The 21,618-nt window shown below is 39.9% G+C and overlaps 1 protein-coding gene across 1 annotated transcript in view; it reads left to right on the top strand.

Annotated features, from left to right (window-relative positions):
- The window catches only part of Smurf2 (SMAD specific E3 ubiquitin protein ligase 2), a 66,008-nt gene that overhangs the window by 26,723 nt on the left and 17,667 nt on the right, over positions 1-21,618 (top strand). The window contains exons 7-10 of the mRNA XM_023714115.1: positions 3,169-3,371; positions 6,721-6,805; positions 12,994-13,152; positions 21,276-21,492. Coding sequence (XP_023569883.1) covers positions 3,169-3,371; positions 6,721-6,805; positions 12,994-13,152; positions 21,276-21,492 — 664 coding nt within the window. The remainder of the gene's footprint in view (positions 1-3,168; positions 3,372-6,720; positions 6,806-12,993; positions 13,153-21,275; positions 21,493-21,618) is intronic.

Genomic DNA, 21,618 nt, shown 5'->3' with positions numbered 1-21,618 from the left:
GAACTGAACATCTCAAACCACAGTGATATATGTGTACCTATGTTTATAGCAGCACAATTTGTCATAGCTAAATCCTGAAAACAACCCAGATGATTATCAAATGAAGAATGGATAAAGAAGATGTAGTATTTTTACACAATGGAGTATTATTCAGCTACAAAAGAGGATAATTTTGAATCTTTTGTTGGTAAATGGATACAGCTAGAGAACATACTCTTAAGTGAAATAAGTCAGAACCATATGTGCAAACATCCTATTGTTTCAGTAGTGTGAGAACCTGAAAGAAAAATGGAATCTGAAGAATACAACATATACTGTGAAAAGGGAATGAACTTATTAAAAAAGAATTACTGAGTTGAGAAGGACAGGAGGAGTTGGGGAAAGAGATTTATGCACATAAGCATGATGGTTTGGACAACTGCACTATGCATTTCTGCTGGTCTATGGAAAGAAGCAGATAATTTGTTTTGTCTCAAAAAAAAAATTAAAACAAAAGAGTTATGTTTTGTGGAGACAAAAAAAAGAGAGAGATGCTTGGGTCAGAGGCCGATAACTGCCTTCCTGTGAGCAGATGGGCCTGGTCAGAAGAGCGGGTCACGGGGCCTGACCTGGACGAGTGCATCCCCTTCTTCTGGCTTCTCTTCATCCTCTGCTTCCTGCCTGCCAGGACTGGGGCAGTTTTCCTTGAAATACTTCCTGGCTATACTCTCCCGCCTTAAAGCCAGCTCATCATGGACTAGAAAGTAAACTAAAGTAAACCTCTCCTTTAAATTGTGGGGTATGGGCTGGGAAGATAGCTCAGTAGTCTTAAGTGCCTGCCTAGCAAGGGCAAGCACCCAGGTTCAATCTCCGATACTACACATCTTTCCGTGGTGTTTCAGGTATGGTGGCACACACCGGTAATCCCAGCGCTGGGGAGGCTGAGACAGGAGGATCACTAGAGTCCAAGCTGCATAGCAAGACCCTGTATCAAATAAATAAACATTTCTCTTAAACTAAAAAAAAATAAATAAATAAAGTTACTGCATGAACAAAGATTATTGGATCACTCTGTTGTATGGCTAGTATAAACTGCCAAGGATTTTACCAAAGTTGAACACCTTATTTTTTACTGTATCTGAACCTGAGTGAATGTATATTTGTGTCCGTGTTTAGTGGGGCCCAGTTCTTTCTGTCTCAATTTCCAGGGGTGTAAAATTTTGATTTCATGATTATCCTTTTCTTTTGGAAAACCTAGAATGGACTGAAAATTTCCTTCATAAAACATAATTCCTTTATTTGCTCAGTGAATGTTAATTTAGCTGTTTGTACATATGTTGAGAACTGGTGATAGGAATATTTATAGTAGGAATAAACTAGGCAGATTCCATTCTTTCAGTACATATTATGAGGGACGAAGGAAATAAAAATGTCAGAAGTGAATTCTGTGCTGAAGAACTGAGTCAGTGAACAGATACTCTTTGACTTAATGATTAGGGATATGTCTAATAAACCATTGTAAATTTTAAGTAGTATAAGCCAAGAAGTTGTTCAGTCTGTTTAGTATACCAGATACGGCACAGCCCAGCAGCATATTCCCATTCTTTACCGTCCAGGTCACATGGTTTACTGGGAGGTGCAGCTTGCTGCCATTGCCCAGCATTTTGAGAGTATCTGTACTTATTTATTTATTTATTTATTTATTTTTTCCTGGTGGTGCTAGGAATCAAACTCAGGACCTTGTGCTTGCCAGGCAGGTGCTTATGCCACTGAGCTATCTCCTCAGCCCCTTTGAGAGTGTCTGTGTGTGTTGTTTGCTGGTCTGGGAAACTGTATAAAATTGAAATATAATTTCTTTTGAATGCTGATAGCTTTTGCATTACTGTTAAGTCCAAGAAACTTTTTCTATTTATGTATTTATTTATTTGTATTACTGAGGACTGAACCCAAGGCCTTCACCCTGAACTGTTCTAAATTAATCTCAGTCCTTTTTATTTTTTATTTTTATTATTTATCTTTCTAATTTATTGATCAGTTGATTGGATGCAAGGTCTCACTACTCAGTTCAGACTCATAGTGATCCTCCTGTTTCACCTTCCCCAGTGCTCGGATAATAGGCGTGTGCCACCATACCCTGTTTCTTGGCCAGCAGAGCATGCGGTACCAGGGATTGAACTCAAGTCCTTCCACTTGCCAGGCAGGTGCTTAGACCGCTGAGCTACCTCCCCAGCCTTATTTTTTATTTTGAAACAGGTTTTGCTGTGTTCCCAAATTGCTCAGGCTAGATTCAAATTTAGGATCTAGCTGCATCAGTCTCTAAGAGTACTGGGATTCCAGCTGTGTGCCACCATCACCAGCAAAGCCAAAAAAGCTTAGATCAAACCTTTATGAATTGGGGAATCTTTGCACTGTCCAGTGACTGGAGGACTTGTAGACTGGAAGGGTCACTTAAGAGGCCTTGTTTAAGTCAACTGTCATTTGAATAACAAAAAACCAGCTAGGACCAGGGAGAATAAGAGAAGAGTGTTGTATGGAAAGAAGAGGAACTGCTTGTAAGGACTAAAGGGAAACTGACTTTGGGAAGCTCAAGAAACGGGAAGAAGTCAGCGTGGCAGAAGCCAGATCTTAGGAGATCAGGTCCAAGGCTGTATCAAGGTCAGTTTATGCTTTGTAAGTCAGTACTCAAATTACTGATATATCTGGATTTCATATAAAACATAATTAAAATCATCAGATACAGTAGCTCACACCTGTACTCCCAGCTACTTGAGAGGCTGAGACAAGAAGGTTTTAAGTTCAGGTTTGTCCAAAACAACTTTAGTGAGACCTTGTCTCAGAATAAACTAAAAAGGGCTGAGTGGTAGAGCACTTGCCCAGCGTGTATGAAGCTCTGGGTTCAGTTTCCAGTACCACTAAAACCAAAACAAGATGAACAGCAAACAGTTCTGTCTATATCTATACCTAAAATCAAATAAAGCCATTTAAATATGTAAGTGATGTACTACCTCGTGAGTTTCTGTGCTACCTAGAGACTCAGGCTTGTTTTTACCCGAGTTCTTGAAATCATTATATTTGTGTGAGTCAACCCATTTTCTTATATGGTAGGCAATTATTACTGTAATATATATTATCTAGTGAACTCTTTTGATATCTAAACTGATAACATTTTTCCTTATTGCTTTTCCATAGACCTGCATCTGAATATTCTAGCCCCGGCAGACCTCTTAGCTGCTTTGTTGATGAGAACACTCCAATTAGTGGATCAAATGGTGCAACGTGTGGACAGTCTTCAGATCCCAGACTGGCTGAGAGGAGAGTCAGGTCACAGCGACATAGAAATTACATGAGCAGGACACACTTACATACTCCTCCAGACCTACCAGAAGGCTATGGTATGTTAACTAGCTAAAATAGAGTATGGCTTACTAATCTCAGCTTGTTAAGAGTCATAACGGCTGGGGAGATAGTTTAGTAGATTAAGCACTTGCTAGGCAAGTGCAGGGTCCTGAGTTCAATTCCCAGTACCGGGAAAAAAAAAAAAAAAAGTCATAACATCAATTTGAAAGTTTTTAATTTGGGCGTAAGGGCTCTATCTGAAAATGAGAACCACCTGCTAGGCCTGTGTCTGGATGCCCTCAGCCTTACATGCTTGCAGGAGGACTTCTTGAGCTGGCTGATGCTGCTGGCTTCAAAGTGTGTGTCATATGCTATTTCACTGACTGGGTTAGCGTGGCTCTTGGTGTGGATAATGGGAAGGCCCTCCTTGGGTGTAGGTGGCACCACCCGAAAAGCTCATAGCCCAGATGGGATAAAAGAGAAAGGGAGGCTTGCTGCTGCTTTGCCACCCGCTTCTGCTGTGCCGCCCTGCCTTGGAGCCAGCTGACTGTGGCCTGAAACCTCCACAGACTATGAGATAAACCTTTCCTCCTTTTATCTTGCGGTTGTCGAGTATTTTGTCCCAGCAATGAAAAAGTAACTCAGGCACCTCCTAACTTTGAAAAGTTTTTGAGGTGGTAGAAGACTATATAACCAACAGTTCATCATTGGGTTAGTCATTAATCTCAGCTTTCTTTCTCTTTTATTTTTATTTTTATTTTTTTTTATTTGTGTGTGTGTGTGTGGCCAGCTCAGCCCACCAGGGGGCGGGGCTGACTGGCATGTGGTGCTGGGGGATTGAACCGTGGTGCCTGTGCTTTAGCTAAGCTTGTTCTAAGTAGGTGCTTTAGACCACTGAGCCATCTCACCAGCCCCTTTCTTTCTCTTTTAACTTGAAATATGATGAGTTTGTAATCCCAGCACTTGGGAGATTGAGGCAGGAGATTGCTTCGAGTTTGAAGCCAGCCTGGACAATGCAGTGAGTTCACTACATTGTGAGCCTGGACTACATAGCTAGACCTTGTGTAAAAAAAAGAAAAGAAAGATGATGGATACCTTGTTACAGAGGTATTGTGAGAAGTGTATGAAATGAAGTGAGACCTACTTTGCAAATAGGCATTGTATAAAGTAAGGCAATACTGTTATAGATAAGTGTAATATGAAGAAGTCAGACCTGCAGTGTGTTTTTCAAGACAACCATATTTAGAAATCATTTCAAAAATCATTTGGATGGTATTTATTATATTTGTACTACCTGTGATTTTGAATTATCTAGATAACTGGATTGTTGTAACTTACTTAGTTGTAGAATATATAAAATGATTGGAATCTTAAATAATTTTCTAGAAATATAAAATTTCATATGTCAAATGACATAAATCTTCTAATAGAAACCAGAACTTCCTTTTCTTTTCTTTTCTTTTTTTTTCTTCTATGTATTTGGTACAGGGTCTCACTACCCAGCTCAGACTCATAGTGATCCTCCTGTTTTCAGCCTCCCCAGTGTTGGGATTACAGGGACGCCACCAGACCCAGACTTGCCTGCTCAGTGTGCCCAAGAGTAGGGCTGGCGAGGCATGTGGTACCCGTACCAGGGAATTGGTACTAGTACCAGGGAATTGACAGAATTTTCTAAATTAATCTCAACTTGTAAATATTCACGTACTATAAACTTGACTGTCCACAAAAGTTAAACAAGACATTTACGTCCTTATGCTCCTACACTGACTTCAGATGAAACTGTTAGGCTAGTGGTGACACCTAATGACCAACATTAGGAATTGCCTAATGTAAGTTTGAATGATTCTATTTTAAATCATATTTTAATTCTTTAATTTGAAAATAGTTTGCCCACCGATTAGAGTGTGAAACAGAAAAACTTCGAATCCCATCCAGGCTTTGCCGTGTTACACTGAGCATATTATTTAGTCCCATTTTCTTAAGGTTGTTTTTGTTTGTTTTAAAAACAAACAGGGCCTGGCACATGTTAGGCCGAGTGACGTGCTCTGCCACTGAGGTACGCCCCTAACCCTTACCTTCTTTAAAATGAGAGAAATAGTAGCGCCATCTGTGTAGGTTGGTCTGCAAGGAGTGATACAGCTTTCTTAAGAAGTACTGACACTCTCTGGCATAGAAAATACTTGGTAAAATTTAGCTGTTTAATTATCTGTGTTCAGACTTAAAGTATCTCCTGCCATTTCTCTTTGATATTATAAGGTAAATAGTTTAAGAGTAGAAATTGTTATACTTTTACAGTGTTTGTGCAATTAAAAAAAATTGTACAACATAGGAATGAAGTGGATAAGGCCGACATGTTTGCAGCTCTCATCCGTAACTGACTTTAAACATTTTATTGACTTTGTTATGGGGTCTATAAATGAAGTAAGCTCATACTAAAATGTTAGCAGTAGTTTTATTGTCTTATATATCAAGGTTTCTTGCTAGATTCTGTTTGAAAACTGGTTCTTTGCTTGAGAAAACAAAGACTAAAAAGTACATTACTGAAGGAGCTCTGTTACCAGAACCTCTCACGCTGGCTTCCCTGCCTTCTTCGAAGCCAAGGGCTGTGTGTTAGCTTCACCTTTGACTGTTTTCCTCAGTGTACACTCTTTTTTTCGGTGTCCACTCTTCATCTTTAGTTGTTTTATAACTGTTTGAGCTCAAAGGTAGCCTTGAAAGAATATCTGTCAAAAAAAAGAGGAAAGAAACATTACCAGCCTCCAGACGCTCTTTAAGTTCCTAAAAGCCTGGGCCATCTCCCCAGAGTTGACCCACCACTTCTCCTGCACCTTCCCCTGCTCCCTTCAGGCTGTGTTGAAGAAGAATAAAAGAGCATTTGTTTTTGTTTTGTCTTTGTAATTATTGGTATTGTGAAAGTTTTTTCTATTTTTCCATTGCAACATGTTTGGGCACATTATTAGTTTAACTTTTACATAGCTGGCCTATAATGCTCATTATTATTTATGAAATTGCTTCCAGGGTACAGAACAAATGATTTGTAAAGTCATTTTTCAGGGGCCAGGAAGATAGCTCAGTGGTCTAAGGGCCTGCCTGGCAAGTGCAGGATCTGGGTTTGATCCCTAGTACCACATCCTGAGACAGGAGCATCACTACAAGTCTGAGCAACATAGCAAGACCCTGTACTAAATAAATAAATAAATAAATGAATAAATAATTGATTGAAAAAATTTATTAAAAAATGAAACAAAGAGGAAAGTAAATATACAACTGTAAAGTCATTTTTCATAACAAAATAGATTGGTAGTTTGGAGATTGTCTTGCTTAGTATATCATCCTAGTGCATGTAACTTTCTTAGATGTGGACCTTCTAATTTGATTTTGATGCTAACTTTCTTTGTTTTACAGAGCAGAGGACAACACAGCAAGGTCAGGTGTATTTCTTGCATACTCAGACTGGTGTGAGCACGTGGCATGACCCCAGAGTGCCTCGGTAAGGACGTGAGTGCCTTCGTGCCATGCAAGCCCATCTCACCCCAAGTTTATTTTTAAATGTCTTTTGTCTGCCTTAATATATTCTACAATTTTATAAATTTTCTTTTTAAATATTACTTAAAAAGAGAAAAATGCCCAGTGTATAGCAGTGATGGCGAACGCTTTAGTGCTTTCAGTGCTGCCGGCAGCCTGCTGTAGCGTGTGTGCTGTGCGCTTGCTGCCACCGGTCTATGCCAGTGTATCTCAGAGTGGCTGAGCTTGCAAGAATAAGCTTATAGAATACTGAAGCAAACATCTCTCCTGTAAGGCTTATGTTCTTATGATGTATCATTTGAATACTGGAAGAAGAAAAAACATTAGATTATAACCCATCCCAGGAAATTTTTTTCCATTTGAATTAGAAGGACTTCAGTTCCCCAAAAAAGCTAGCTATTTATTTATTTATTTTTGTGGAACCAGGGATTGAACTTAGGCCCTTATGCTTGCCAGGCAAGCGTTTATTCTACTGAGCCATCTCCCTGGCCCCAAAAAGCTAATATTAATGCAGTATAAATCAGAATGTCTAAGGCTGGGCATCTTGGCTCACACTTGTGATCCCAGCACTCAGAAAGCTGAGGCAGAGGGAATCACCATGAGTTTGAGGCCAGCCTGAGTTACCTAGCGAGACCCTGTCACAAAAACAAAACAAAAACCAGGATGTCTGATATAATTAACAACAAACCAAGGTAGTTTGTTACATAAATTAACCCATTTATTTAAGAATGGTTCACAGGGTGGAACTCGCACTTAATTTCTTCCCAGCAAAACTGACCAGTAGCAAATGGCCTTGTAGGTCCAGTGCTTCTACCCCGCAGCCAGATCACTGCGCAGGACCCGCGTGCCAGATCCCCAGAGCCCGCCTCTCAGTCTCGCTGCAGGAGGAGCACGTGTGCTCGGGGTGCTGCCCGGGACGCGGCGTAGCAGCGCCTGCATTGCTGATTTGGGCCTTCTTGGTGTTTTTAGCCCCATCACTGAAATTTTTGGATTTTTCTTTTTTGTTGTTGTTGTTGGTACTGGGGATGGAACTCAGGACCTGGCACATCTCCCCAGCCCAATTTTTTTTATTTATTTTTATTATTTATTTATTTATTTATTTTCGGAACTGGGGATTGAACTCAGGCCCTTGTGCTTGCCAGGGAAGCACTTATTCCACTGAGCCATCTCCCCAGCCCCAATTTTTTTTTATTTTTAAGGCTGTAATTTCTAAACTTACACTATTAAGTTTTTCATTTAATTGTTATTGGTAGTTTTATTTGTTTTAATGTAACACATGTAGATATTAACAGATATAAAAAGCACTCTTTTTACTAATGTAAAAAATATAAAAAACAAAAACTTCCTAACAAAATAATCAGGGAATAACAGTAGTTAGTACACTGTGTACCAGAATCTTTTTTTTTTTTTTTTTAATCTCCTTCTTGCCCGCTTAATGTATTTGGTACAGGGTCTCGCTATGTAGCTCAGACTCATAGTGATTCTCCTGTTTTCAGCCTCCCCAAGTGCTGGGATTATAGGCATGCACCACAGCACCTGTTCTATGTGGCTGGCTAAACGTGCCCTGGAGTGGTATTGGAGTGGTGCTGGCGTGGCCTGTGATGCCAGGGATTGAACCTGGTCCCTGCACAAGCCTACGCAGGCACTGAGTCTGCTGAGCTAGCTCGCTGGCCACGTGTACCAGAATCATAAAAGAATGGTTCAGATGTTACTCAGGGCACAAGTCTTAGACAAAACAAGGCTCTTACAAAAAGGAAATGAACAGATAATGGCACAGAACTTGCTTTTCAATGAACTAAGAGAAACTGGTAGTATAAATGAAACAAATTAACATATATGTTGAAATATTTTGAAAGGCTTATTTATTTAGTACAGGGTCTACAGGGTCTTACTACACAGGTTGGACTTGTAGTGATTCTCCTGTTTTCAGCCTCCCAAGTGGTGGTATTATAGGTGTATGCCACTACGCCCAGCCTCAATTGCTGTCTCAGTGCACTGTGGGGGGACGGGGAGGGCAGCACAGCAGGCTAGGGATCGAACCTGTGTCTGCATCTGCCTAATCAGTCTCTTTAATTCACTGAGCTCTCTGGCTGCCCCTCTGAAAGGCTTTTTCTGATCGAAATTTCATTTTAAGATTTAGCAGAAAGTCTTGGCCACTCTCTGTAGTAGCACACCAACCCCTTCCACCCCTCTAGTCGCCAGCCCCCTCCCATGCTTGTTTTTTAGGAATTTGAAATTAAGCTGGAGAAAACATACTCTTTAAAAAAGGAGGTTGGCCAGACATGGTGTACATATGTAATCCCAGTGCTCAGTAGGCTGAGGCAGGGGGATCTCTATAAGTTTGAGTTGAACTCATAGCCCACGTAGGGTGGCCTCAAACTCACCGCAGTCCTCCTCAGCCTCCCAAATGCAGGGACTACAAATGTCCATCTCCATGCTCAGCTGTTTCTGTGTCTTAAACAGTAAAAGATACTGGTTTTTAAGGAGTAATGGAGAGGGAATTTTATGTGTATTAAATTCAAAAAAGTCTGAGGGTCTAACCTTTAGAGATCAGTTTTGTTAAAGTATGAAGTTTTTGTATTTTCTGTTTACCAAGTTAAAGATAAAAACTCTTCTTTAAAATGATTTGAAGTCTTTGGCAGGGAATGTATAGGAAAAAATGATTTTTTGTTTGTTTGATTTTTGAGACAGATTCTTACTACATAGTTCAGGCTGCTCCTGAACTCACTATGTAGCCCAGGCTGGCCTCAAACTTGTAGCAATCCTCTTGCCTCAGCCTCCCTGTTGAGGATCATAGGTGTGCACCACCATGCCTGGTGAAAAAAATGATGTTTAGAAACTAAATCATTTGCTGTAGTGAGAATGTTGGCATTCACTGCTGACAGAAATGGAAGCTGAGATCTGTGTCAGCACTGCTGTGGTAATATGCTTTTATTCCTAAGGAAAAATGTAAATTTTTCATCAGTGAGTAAAAGGTTTCTATAAAGTAAGATTTTATATAAAAATATTTTATATTGAAGCTAGGTATGTTGTTGCACTCCTGCGATACCGGCTACTTGGAAAGTTGAGGCAGAAGGATGACAAATTTCTATCCATCCTGGCAACTTAATGAGACCCTATCTCAAAATAAAAGAAAAAGAAATTGAAAAGATGGATTATATTCCAGGGATAGGGTACTCCTGGGCTTCATCCCCAGAACCACCACCACCACCACCAAAAAAGTTATCCTTTCTTGTTGCTGAGACAAAATACCTGCCTCCCAAACTTAGGAGAGGACAGACAGTCCATGGCAAAGCTGGGCAGGGAGCAAGCAAGCAGGGCGCCAGTGACCTACCTCCGAAAGCCCTGCCTGCCATGGCTGCGCAGGCCTAGGGCAGCCGTCTGGACACAAGCCATAGCAAATTGTTGGGTTTTTTTTTTTTCTTTTCAGTACCAGGGATTGAACTCAGGACCCTGCGCTTGCCAGGGAAGTGCTTATTCTACTGAGCTATCTCCCCAGGCCCTCATAACAAGTATTAATACCTGTTTTGAATTATGAAGTAAAGTAATACTCTTTATTGCTTTTCTTTAGTCTTTGTAAGCCACAAATTATCTAAAAAATGTATAGATTTATCTTTTATGTTGGAGCTTCTATTAGCAAATATTCCTTTGTATGATCTTTTATCAGAGCATAGTATGTGTTTAGATTCTATTAAAATAGCATCACTATTCAAAGATGTTTAGAAAGTGATGTAAATCAAACATTCTGTAATGACGTTAAAGAGATCCAGTATATTTGTGGATTTCTCTGTGGAATCCCAGTTATGATAGCTCACAGTTTTGATTAAAGCAATGAGTGAGACTCTGTTAGCCCTTCTGTTGCTGACTGTGGTCTTGGAATGCAGGTTTGGGTAACTTTTTATGGCTTCATGACATCCCATTTTCTTTAATCAGTTCCCAACCGAACATAAAGATTATTTCCCAGATTTTGCTCTTTTAAGTGCTTTAGAGCTTTCCTATGTATGCTTATAGATCTATAAAATTTGAAATAAAACGATAAAATCAAATTCTGCATTCTATCAATAGAATTTTTTTTTTTTTTTTTAAGATAGGGTCTCACTGTGTAGTTCAGGCTGGCCTTGAACTCCCATTGATCCTCATGCCTTAACCCCTCAAAGTGGTGAGATTTCAGGTATGCGGCACCATGTCGAATTGTTCATTCTTTGATTTCAATTCTTGTTTTTTCTTCTGCAAGTTCCGTCACGCCGGGTGTGCATGCCTGTAATCCCAGCACACTGAGGCTGGAGGGTCACCTGGGTTATGCAGTCAGTTCGTGGCCACCCTGAGCTACACAGTGGGACCCTATCTCAGAACATAAATTAATTAAAGTTCCATTTAAGAAATTCTACCTGTATAATTTTAATCTTTCATAGATAGTTTCTTTGCATCCTTGTAAACATTACATTTCACAGGTAACCTCTTTTTCTAACAGTGTTTGGGGATCTGATTCTGTGGCTCATTGTTTCACTGTCACCATGGCCTTCCTTTCTGGTGATCTTAGATTGGGGTTATTGTCTGATCTTCATTAGTTGGAGTCCTTCAGCCTAAACTGGGAAGTTAGGAAGTGTTCTTGGAATCTCTTCATTCCTCCCACTGAGTGGTTGGCTCAGTGAGGAAGTTCTTCTAGGTTTCCTTTCCAAAGAAAGTTCAAGATCTCCAAACTTACTGTTGACCCTCTCTCCAGCTGTTTGTTGTTGTTCTTCCATCTCCTCTTCCTCTTCATTGTGACTTGTAAGAAGAGATTATGTTAAAAAAAAAAAAAAAGTCTGCGTTAGCTTTTAAAGTGTTATTTTGAAAATCTAAATATACAGCTTTTCTTCCCCTCCTCCTCCTTTTGAATAGAAAGAGGATCACAAAAGGTAACTGCTTACTGCCCAGATGCTTGGTTTGCTTGGTCTTTCTCATAGCGTGGTATTTTCTCAGCTTACAGGTGGTCTCAGAAGTGTGAAGCGTTCTGTTAGTGCTGGAAACGCCCTGAACTTCTTTTATCATTGTTTGTAGCCTCAGTGGGGTCACTGAAGGCAGTGACTTAACTGTCCTAGCAGATGATGGCAGTAATTTATCACTCTGGAATCTTCACTCTGGAATATTTTGTTCTAACAGTGTTGAGAATAAAGATTTCCAGTCCTCCTCCTGCTGGCTAGTGAACAAAAGGAAGCAGTGCCTAGGGCAGGGCCAAGGGCAGGTTTCCATGCCCACTCTGCACCCTCTCCTGGCACACCAGGGTGTGCAGCAGTGTGGCGGCTTCTTAGTTTGTTCCTTAAGGTCTTACAAGTCCTTGTCTTGCTTAATAGTACTTCACTTGTAATTGGTAACAGTCCTTGGTTCATTAAAATATTTTTTTAAATTTCAGCAAGTAAATCAGAGAATTCTTTCTTCCTTGCATTTTATTTAGTTGTTTGTTTGTTTGTTTTTGTTTTGAGCAAAGGTCTTTAAAGCTGTCCAGGCTGGGCTTGAAGTTGGGATCTGCCTGCCTTTTCTCCCACCGCGCTGGGATTACAAGTGTGCACCCCCACCCTAGCCTTCCTTTGGTGCCTCAAGCAGGTTCTTTATTTTCTAGCTTTATATATTTGAAAATACAAAATGAAGGAGTTATTCTTTAATGAATATATTGTAATTATTTTTAGGATCATTTCAATATCATTTCCAATTTTGCTTTGTTGGAAAGCTTAAATTACTCATGGAATACACACTTATTTACACAAGTTTTTATGATATAGAAATAATTGAAGGGCAATTTTAGGAAACAGTTAATTCCTTATATCACTAGCACTTTAGCACAATACTTTCTGTCAGATGTTGAAGTATATTTTATGTTGGCAAATGTCAGGATTGCTTTTGTTTTAATTTAAAATCTGTATTGCATTAAAACCCAGGAACTAACTTACTAAAAATGGAGACTACGGGATAAATTCTTCTGAGCCATTTATGGATTGGGTTTTGAATATGTGAGTTTGTTAAACCACTGGGAATAAAAGATTCCAGCTAAACATCTCAAGTTTCTGAAACAATACATTTTCTCAGACTTCATGGAATTGTTCTGTGTCATTTACACTTGCGTGGCTCGGCAGGCCCAGCAGTGAGGTATTTTTTATTTTATATTTGTTTTTGCAGGGATCTTAGCAACATCAATTGTGAAGAGCTTGGTCCTTTGCCTCCTGGATGGGAGATCCGTAACACTGCAACAGGCAGAGTTTATTTCGTTGACCATAACAACAGAACAACACAGTTTACAGATCCTCGGCTTTCTGCTAACTTGCATTTAGTTTTAAAGTAAGTTTTTAAAACATGTTAAAATGCTAGTCTGAACAAGAGGAAATTTGATAGGTGTTTTTTTGTGGTAAATGTGAAAGAATATCTGCTCTCTTCATCTTATAATTTACTTTTAGTGATCAGATTTTATGTAAGAGCTATAGCACATTTTATGCTGACATGGATATTGTAATTCTGTACTTGACTGAGTAGGAACCAGTCCTAAAATGTCAGGAAAATGATATGTATGAAGAATGTTTAACTAGAAGGGGCTTTTCAGGGTCTGTACATTGATAGGAGGAGTTAAGGCCAACGTGGTGTTGCCAGTGCAGCTACTCCTCTCAGTGGCTGACATTTTAGTAGCGCTTCTGTATGACAACGTTCTCTGTATTGTACGTGTATGAGCAGTTTCATCCTCAGAATGTAGTTTCATCCTCAGTGATACAGTTACTGCAGGTTTATAAAGAAGGAAGCTATAGGAATTGACTCTCTGTAAGTCAGTAAGTGACAGAGCCCTGATTCATACCCTGACTCCCTGGCTTTAACCTGCTGTTGGCCACTATACTGGCATTGTGTGTGTGCTGTTTGTACTCTTTGCTATTTTTTCCCTCTAGATGCCTGTTTGTTTGGGGTTTTTTTTCCTGACTTTGTTACTGTCATTGTCTTCTAGGAAGGGGAGGGAGAAGGAAAAGAGAAAGGAAATTTCATTACCGAGCAAAGTGGCAGTGTCTTTTTCAGTAGTGAGGTAGCAGCAGGGTTCTTGGCATTGGAATCTGGTAAGCAAGGGCGGGTGCTATAGCTCAGTGTATGCCTCAGGTAGAGACTTACGTGAAGTGGGCAAGGTCTGGGTCTGATGCCTGCAGCAAAGCGAAAAAAGAAAAAAGCAAGGAAGCAACTGAAAAGCAAGGTTTTCTGTGACTCCAGAATAACTCACTCTAGCATTTCTCAGTAAATGGCGTTAGCTGTTCTGCCATTCTTGGTCATTAACACAAGTGCTCACAAGTGGAGTACCTCTAATATAAAAATTCTAACACAAAATTAATTGCATAATGCACCTTAAATGACTTTGGAAAGTACCTTTGTTTCATTAACCTTTTCAGAAATAGATTAAATAGAGGGAAACAGTTAAGAGGTGGCTATCAGTTGTTTAAATAATGGCTTTACTTATTTATTTATTTTGGTGGAACCAGGGATTGAACTCAGGCCCTCGCGCTTGCCAGGCAAGTGCATATTCCACTGAGCCATCTCCCCGGCCCCTGTTTCAAATAATGGAAGAAAACATTTAAAATATCTTTTTGATTTTTCTCTTTAAATGTGTAATTATCTTGGATGTCTCTTTGTGTCACTACATCTTGCTCTGTTGTGAATCATTCTAAACCTTGGTTTACAAATGAAATGTACAAGTATTTGAAAGTCTCCAAAGAGTAAACGTTCGATGAAATGCAGAGAGGCATGATCGCTGTTCCCACGCAGCGGAGGGGACACAGCGCTGGAAAAGTGGTGCGCGCGTGCTCCATGGTTACGTAATGCTGCTCTGGGGCGCCCCGGAGTGGCAGAATTGCAACATCATGAAACCTTTTTATCTTCAACCTTGAAACACAAGGGCTACTTTTCCAAAGTACCCGTATGCTAACAGTATGTGAATTCTTTCTGGTCCAGAACCTTGCCATTATTTAGTTGTTTATTGTACTTTTAAAATGTTTTTCCAAGTGCTTGCCAAATAGCTCAGCGAATTTGCGCTGGGCTGGGGGTTTAATCCCTGGGTTTGCTGTGCTGCCCTTGCCCCCGGAGCACACTGAGAAGGCAATTGAGACTGGGCATGGTGGTGTGCACCTGTAATCCCAGCTCTTGGGAGGCTGTAAACAAATGGATCACTACGAGTCCGATCTAGTAGTGAGACCCTGAACACCCTGTAGATCCTTCCCTAAAATACAAAAAAAGAAATAAAAAAAAAAAAAAATGTTTTTCCAGTCTGATGCTGTTTTTAATGGCATCTTGTGACTTTAATTTGTCATTATTAATATGTTTGGCTACCTTTTCATAGGTTTGCTGACCATTTGAACCTTTTTTTTTTTTAAGATGTATTTATTTATTTGGTACAGGATCTCACTATGCATGTTGGGCCATAGTGATCCTCCTGTCTCTCTCAGCCTCCCCAGCGCTGGGATTACAGCTGTGTGCCTTCAGGATCATTTCTTTGGGTAATAGAAGCTCAGCTTGATGTTATCAGCAGAACACTTCAGAGTGTACCTTTTTTCACTAAATCGTTTAATTAAATAATTGAATGAAAGTTAATGTTCCAAAGAAAGAACTAAAGCTGAGATGATGAGATGATTAGAAATGATTTTTACTTTGTTTGTTTGTTGGAGTGAAAGATAGAAGTAACTTGAAGGACACTGGGCTGCTCATCTCACAGTTATTTCCAGTTCTGCTTCTTAGCTTCAGTTACGTGGGCAGTCCGTCCCACATTGCCCAGTGGGTCGCTAGTCCTAGTAGAAAGCCTTAATTTGAAAATGTGTTTTAGTGTTGAGGTATTTTTTGCACCCCTTTTCGTTGGCCTTAAACTGTAAGTCACTGTGCTCTGAGAAGCTTGAGTATTTGTATATTTGGGGTGGTTTTACTTGTTTTTTAAAAAGACAGAATTTCATAACTACTGTCAGCATCTTTAGAAGTCTCTATCCTGGCAAGTCTTCCCCATGGGTTTAATATTCGTCTGTATCAGGCAGAATATGTACAAATTATTCGTATCTTTAGGTTTTCTATCAAAAATTAGAAGTGATAAAGGAGCTTTTATTCAGATGTATCAGGTAAAACCTAATGTGAAAGTGAATTCATTGCAGTGAGGCACAAAAAACAATTTTAACCTCTATTTGCAGTTTTTAAAAAGATTTCTGCTGGGTGGGCATGGTGGCGTATATCTGTGATCTCAGCATTTAGGAGGCTGAGGCAGGAGGATTGCTGCAAATTTGAGGCCAGTGAAACCCTGTTTCAAAAACTCTCCACCCAAAAAATTTTATATATATATATGGCACTAACTTTAACATTTAATTGCTCATGTATTAATCTTTACATATATCAGGCTATTTTGTATAGAAAACTTTATATCTCTTAATGTTTTATTTCTGTTCATTTAAAACTTGAAATGTAGGGCTGGCAAGATAGCTCAGTGGACTAAGTGCCTGCTTCAGCAAGTACAGGGACTGGAGTTCCATCCTGGCACCACATGCCTCACGGGCCCTGCCCCCAGGCATGTTGAGCTGGCGACCAAGACCAGGTATGGTGGCACACATCTGTAATCCCAGCACTGGGGAGGCTGGACAGGAGGATCACTATCAGTCCAAGCTGCATAGTGAGACCCTGTACCAAATACATTAAAAAACAAAAAAAACTCATAATATGTATTTTTTTTTCAATATAACAACCATTTTTTATTTCCTATCATCTTGGGTTTTTTTCCCCATAATTTTATTGAGAAACAAATAGCAAAGAGACAGTTTCAGACCAAATTGGTAGGACAGTTTCAATAATTAACACATTGCATACATTCTTCCTACTGGTTAATTGCTGTATAAGATGCAGACATGATATCCTGTTTACAAACACTATTAGAACAAATCCCTCTATTCATTAAGAGGACTTACTTTCCTGTTGCTGAAGCAGAATACCTGGAACCCGCAACTTAGAGGAGGCAGGGAGTACTTGATTCACAGTTTCCGTGGGTTGGCCTGTCAGCTGGCTCCAAGGCAGAAGCGGTGTAGCAGGCGGACCTGCCTGAGGACCGCTGCTTGTCCCATGGCAGCAGGGATGCAGCACAGGGTGGGAGCCAGGAATAAGAACATTTCCTGTCCCCCACCCCCAGGTCATGGCCTCCTGGTCTGCCTCTTCTGTGACGCGCCCCCTCTGCGCACAGCACAGTCTGCTGTGAACTTGTCAGTGGACTCACACTCCTCTGCAGGCCCCTCACCTGCTCATCTTTCAGAAGCCGCACCTTTGGACATGCAACTTTGGGGAACATTAATTTTCTAGGATTGCTATGATAGAACAGCACAGATGGCAATAACAAGAGAAATTCATTCTCTCCAGGTCTGGAGGCTACAAATCCAGACTGAGGCAGTCACTGGCTTGGCTCCTTCTGAGTTGCTGAGGGAGAAGGGAGTTCATGCTCTTCTTTGAACTTCTGGTAGTTTTCTCGCCTATTCTGGTGACAGTCCTTGGCTCATTGACTACCACTCCAGTCTTTGTCGTCTGTCAGCTCACAGCCATCCTTTTGTTCTGTTCTGTTCTGTTCTGTTCTGTTCTGTTCTGTTCTGTTCTGTTCTTTTTTTTGGTGTTCGGTGATACTGCACTGGAAATTAAACCCAGAGTATTTGCACTCAGCTATATCCCCAGCCCTTTTCTTATTTTGAGAAAGGATTCTATTAACTTGCAGTCCTCTCACCTCAGCCTGCTAGTGACTTGTGCCACTGTGCCCAGTTGTTACATCTTTCTTGCGTGTCGGAATCCAGATTTCCCTTCTTTTATAAGGACACCAGTTACTGGATTTATTGCAGCATCCCAGTGCAGTATGACTTCACCTTAACTTGATTAAGTCTACAGTTAAGATCCCACCCACAGGTTCTCAGGATTAGGTCTTCACCATATCTTTTTGGTGGACACAGGTGTCTTCTAAACACCCTGGTCTCCAAACAAAAATGACCAGTAAGCTGCTTTCCGTCACTATGTACTATTTTGAATTTTAGATAAATGAGATCATGTAGTATTGTTCTTTTTTGTTTGGTTTCTGTTTCCCAGTATTATTTTGAGATTTATCTTTATTGTTGCATGTGTAGTTTGTTTTTGTTGCTGGTGGTATTACATTGTATGGATATACTACAGTTTATCCATTTACCTATTAATGGATATTTAAAGGTTCTGTCTCCCATATTTGGCTGTGACAGGTAACTCTTAAAAATATTAATGCATAAATCTTTGTATGGACATATGCTGTTGTATCTCTTGGGTAAATAATTACCTAAGAGTAGAATGGCTGAACATACATGGTAAGTTTATATATAACTTTTTTAATAGTTCTTTTTTTTTTTAAATTTTATTTATTTATATGTGTGTGGGGGGGTGTGGGTGGCCAGCTCAGTCCACCAGGGGGCGCAGCTGGCTGGCATGTGGTGCTGGGGGATTGAACCGTGGTCCCTGTGCTCTGCCAAGCCTGTTCCAAGTAGGTGCTTTAGACCACTGAGCCATTTCACCAGCCCCTATATATAACTTTTTTAAAATGCGCCAGATTGCCTTTCAGAGTGGTTGTGTCATTGAACAGTCCAATGCGTAGCTGCTCGATATTCTCGCTAACACTTGGTATGAATAACCTTAGTAATTTTGGAATCCTGATAAGGTACACTGTAATATCTCATCCTGGTTTTAATGTGTATATCTGTAATGATGACTAATGCTGGGCACTGTTCTTGTTTTTATTTGCCTTCCATATATCATCTTTGGTGAAATCCTTGTGCTCTCCTAGCCCCACAGCTATTTAGCTTTTTATTATTGAGTTTCATTTAGGTATGTCAGAGACATACTTTCCAAAGGTTTTATCCATGACTTCTTTTAATTCTCTTGTGTCTTTTGAAAAGCAGAATTAAAAAAAAAAAAAAAAAAAAACTTGACAGTTTCATTCATCTGTTTCTTTCTTAAACATTGTTGTATCTAAGAAGTCATTTCCAGCAGGCATGGTGGCACATGCGCATGTGTGTGCTCGCGCTGAGGCAGGGATCACTGCAGGTTTGAGGCCAGCCTGGGCTATAAAATGAGTTCAAGGCCATCCTGAACTGCGTAGTGAAACCTGTCTCAGAAAAAAGAAAAAGGAAATCATTTGCCTACAGAAGTCATAAAAGATGTTCTCCTCTGTTTAGAAGTTCTATAAACTTTTAGAGCTTTCAGTGTGACACTGAAATATTGCACTGTGGCACTTGGGCCACTGGTTTGCCACTGCTGGTTTAGCTAGGCTTAGCTTAGCTTAGTTTAGCTTTGCTTAGCTTTGCTCTGCTTGCGTGTGTTTTATTCTTTGTTTTTGAGATAGCGACTTGCCATGTAGTACAGGTTGGGCTCAAACTGAATGATGATCTTCCTGCCTCAGCTTCCCCGGGGCTGAGATTACAGGCGTGCGCCACCACGCCTCTCAATTGCCATCTCAGCACGCCCCAGGGGTGGGGCCAGCAGGGCTGTGCTGGGATAGAACTCCCAGCCCCTGCACCTGCTTGCAGGTGCTTTAATCCGCTGAGCTCTTTGGCCAGCCCTCAAATTTTTAAATTTTTGAAAAAACATCTCTCAGTTCCTGAATTGCTTAAGTTGGTCTCGAACTTATGATTCTCTTGCCTCAGCCAGGTGTCTAGAGTTACAGGTGTGCACCACCACACCCAGTTTAAACTAATTTTATGTCTGGTGCAAAATATGCTGGTGTGTGTTGGTGTTGGTTTTTTTTTTTTTTTTTTTTTTTTTTTTTTTTTTTTTATTTATTTATTTATTTATTTATTTATTTATTTATTTTGTGTGTGGCCAGCTCAGCCCACCAGGGGGCGGGCGGGCTGGCATGTGGTGCTGGGGGATTGAACCGAGGTCCCTGTGCTTTGCTTGGCTTAGCTTGTTCTAAGTAGGTGCTTTAGACCACTGAGCCATCTCACCAGCCCATCTTTTTTGTTTTTTGCCAGGGTTAGGGATTCAATCCAGGGCTTCATACATGCCCCCAGCTCCCTACATTTATTTTTTTTTAAGTAGGACTATATGATTATTTATAGAATACTTTTATTTACATAGTCTATTTCATAATGTTTGGAAGAGTAGTTAATATTTACATTGACAAAATGCTGTATTTTCTCTGTATAGTTATTGTACTATAGTTACATTTGGCTTGTATGTAAGAATCACTATGTGTAATGCAAATTTGGGTGATCTATTTAGAGAAATGAAAGCTAGTTTTAGTATTTTACCATAGCTAATTGTCCTTTACTTTTAGGTTCAGTTGTCTTGTATGTTCTTTGTAAAATTAATTTTAAATTTCACTTTTAATGTAGTGACTATACAGATGTTAGTACCAAATCCAAAATTGTATTTCTTGATAGCTAATTATAATTAACTATGTCATGATATCATAGGATTCTTCAAAAATATTAGACATGATTTATTGTTGACATGTTATGCCAGGAAAGTAAAAATATACCTTTGGCAAGTATCTTTAAAATTTTTATTCTCAAAAAAAATAAAATTTTTATTCTCAAAAATTATTATATTGGGGTCAGGGAGATGACTTAGTGGAATAAGCGCTTCCCTGGCAAGCGCAAGAGCCTGAGTTCAATCCCCAGTTCCAGAAAAAATATATATATATTTATGATGTCCTTGGGGGATTATTTTCATTTTGTGGTAAACTTTAATAGAATATGTGTTTAAAAGTCATCTTACCACAACAGAGAATGTACTTATTGTCACTAAAGTGTACACTTAAAATGGCTTAAATCTTACATTTTATTTTAATGCTCACACACAGCATGGTCATTTTATAAAGTACTTAGGCATGCGTGTAAAGTCCGTGTTCCTTGAACCACTGGCTTACACGTAGGCACCTCCATTCTCATGATCTTGACCGTAGGAGGGAGGTGGAGGAGGTGCCCTGCCAGCAACTCCCATTTACACTTGCAGCAGACCAGCTCTAGAAAACAGTATTTGTCATTTGCCTAAAGATTTTTTTTAAGTTAATTAATTATTATTATTTACCTAAAGCTTTAAATGGATGATGGAATGATGTCGAAGAAATGGAAATTGTATTTGAAAATTTGTTTTCAGCAGCTGTATGAAGTTTTATCTAATGCTGGGGTTGTGCCGCAGTGGTAGAGTACTTGTTTACCGTGTACAGGGTTGCAGGTTCAATCCCCAGTACCATAGAGAGAAGAGAAAAAACTCTCCATTATCCAGTTGTCAGTGCATGTGGACTCTGAAAAAATAGACTTTATAGAGTTAGCTTGTTGTTACCAAAATAAGTCAGGCTAACTGTATGTCCTAATTAGACTTGGAAAACGATATAACTAGACATATTGTGCAGTCAGATGCTGTATTAGTTGTGTGCCTAAAATACTTTCCTAGTATGTTTTGTTTACTTCAAGTCGGCAGAACCAGCTGAAAGACCACCAGCAGCAGCAGCAGCAGCAGCAGCAGCAGCAGGTGCTGTCACTGTGCCCGGATGACACAGAGTGCCTGACCGTGCCGAGGTACAAGCGAGACCTGGTGCAGAAGCTGAAGATCTTGCGGCAAGAGCTCTCCCAGCAACAGCCTCAGGCTGGCCACTGCCGCATCGAAGTTTCCAGGGAAGAGATTTTTGAGGTGAACTTTTAAGGCTTATTTTAAAATAGAGGAAAATTATTATTATTATTAATAGAGGACAATTAAATTTAATGTTTCATTCCCTTTTTCAAGAACACTTTCTTGCAAGGTCCTGAGTTCAATCCC

This window comes from Octodon degus, unplaced genomic scaffold, assembly GCF_000260255.1.
Source record: "Octodon degus isolate 3935 unplaced genomic scaffold, OctDeg1.0 scaffold00033, whole genome shotgun sequence".
NCBI lineage: Eukaryota > Metazoa > Chordata > Mammalia > Rodentia > Octodontidae > Octodon > Octodon degus.
The sequence above is the reverse complement of the archived record's forward strand: the minus strand, read 5'-3'. Positions and strand labels throughout refer to the sequence as shown.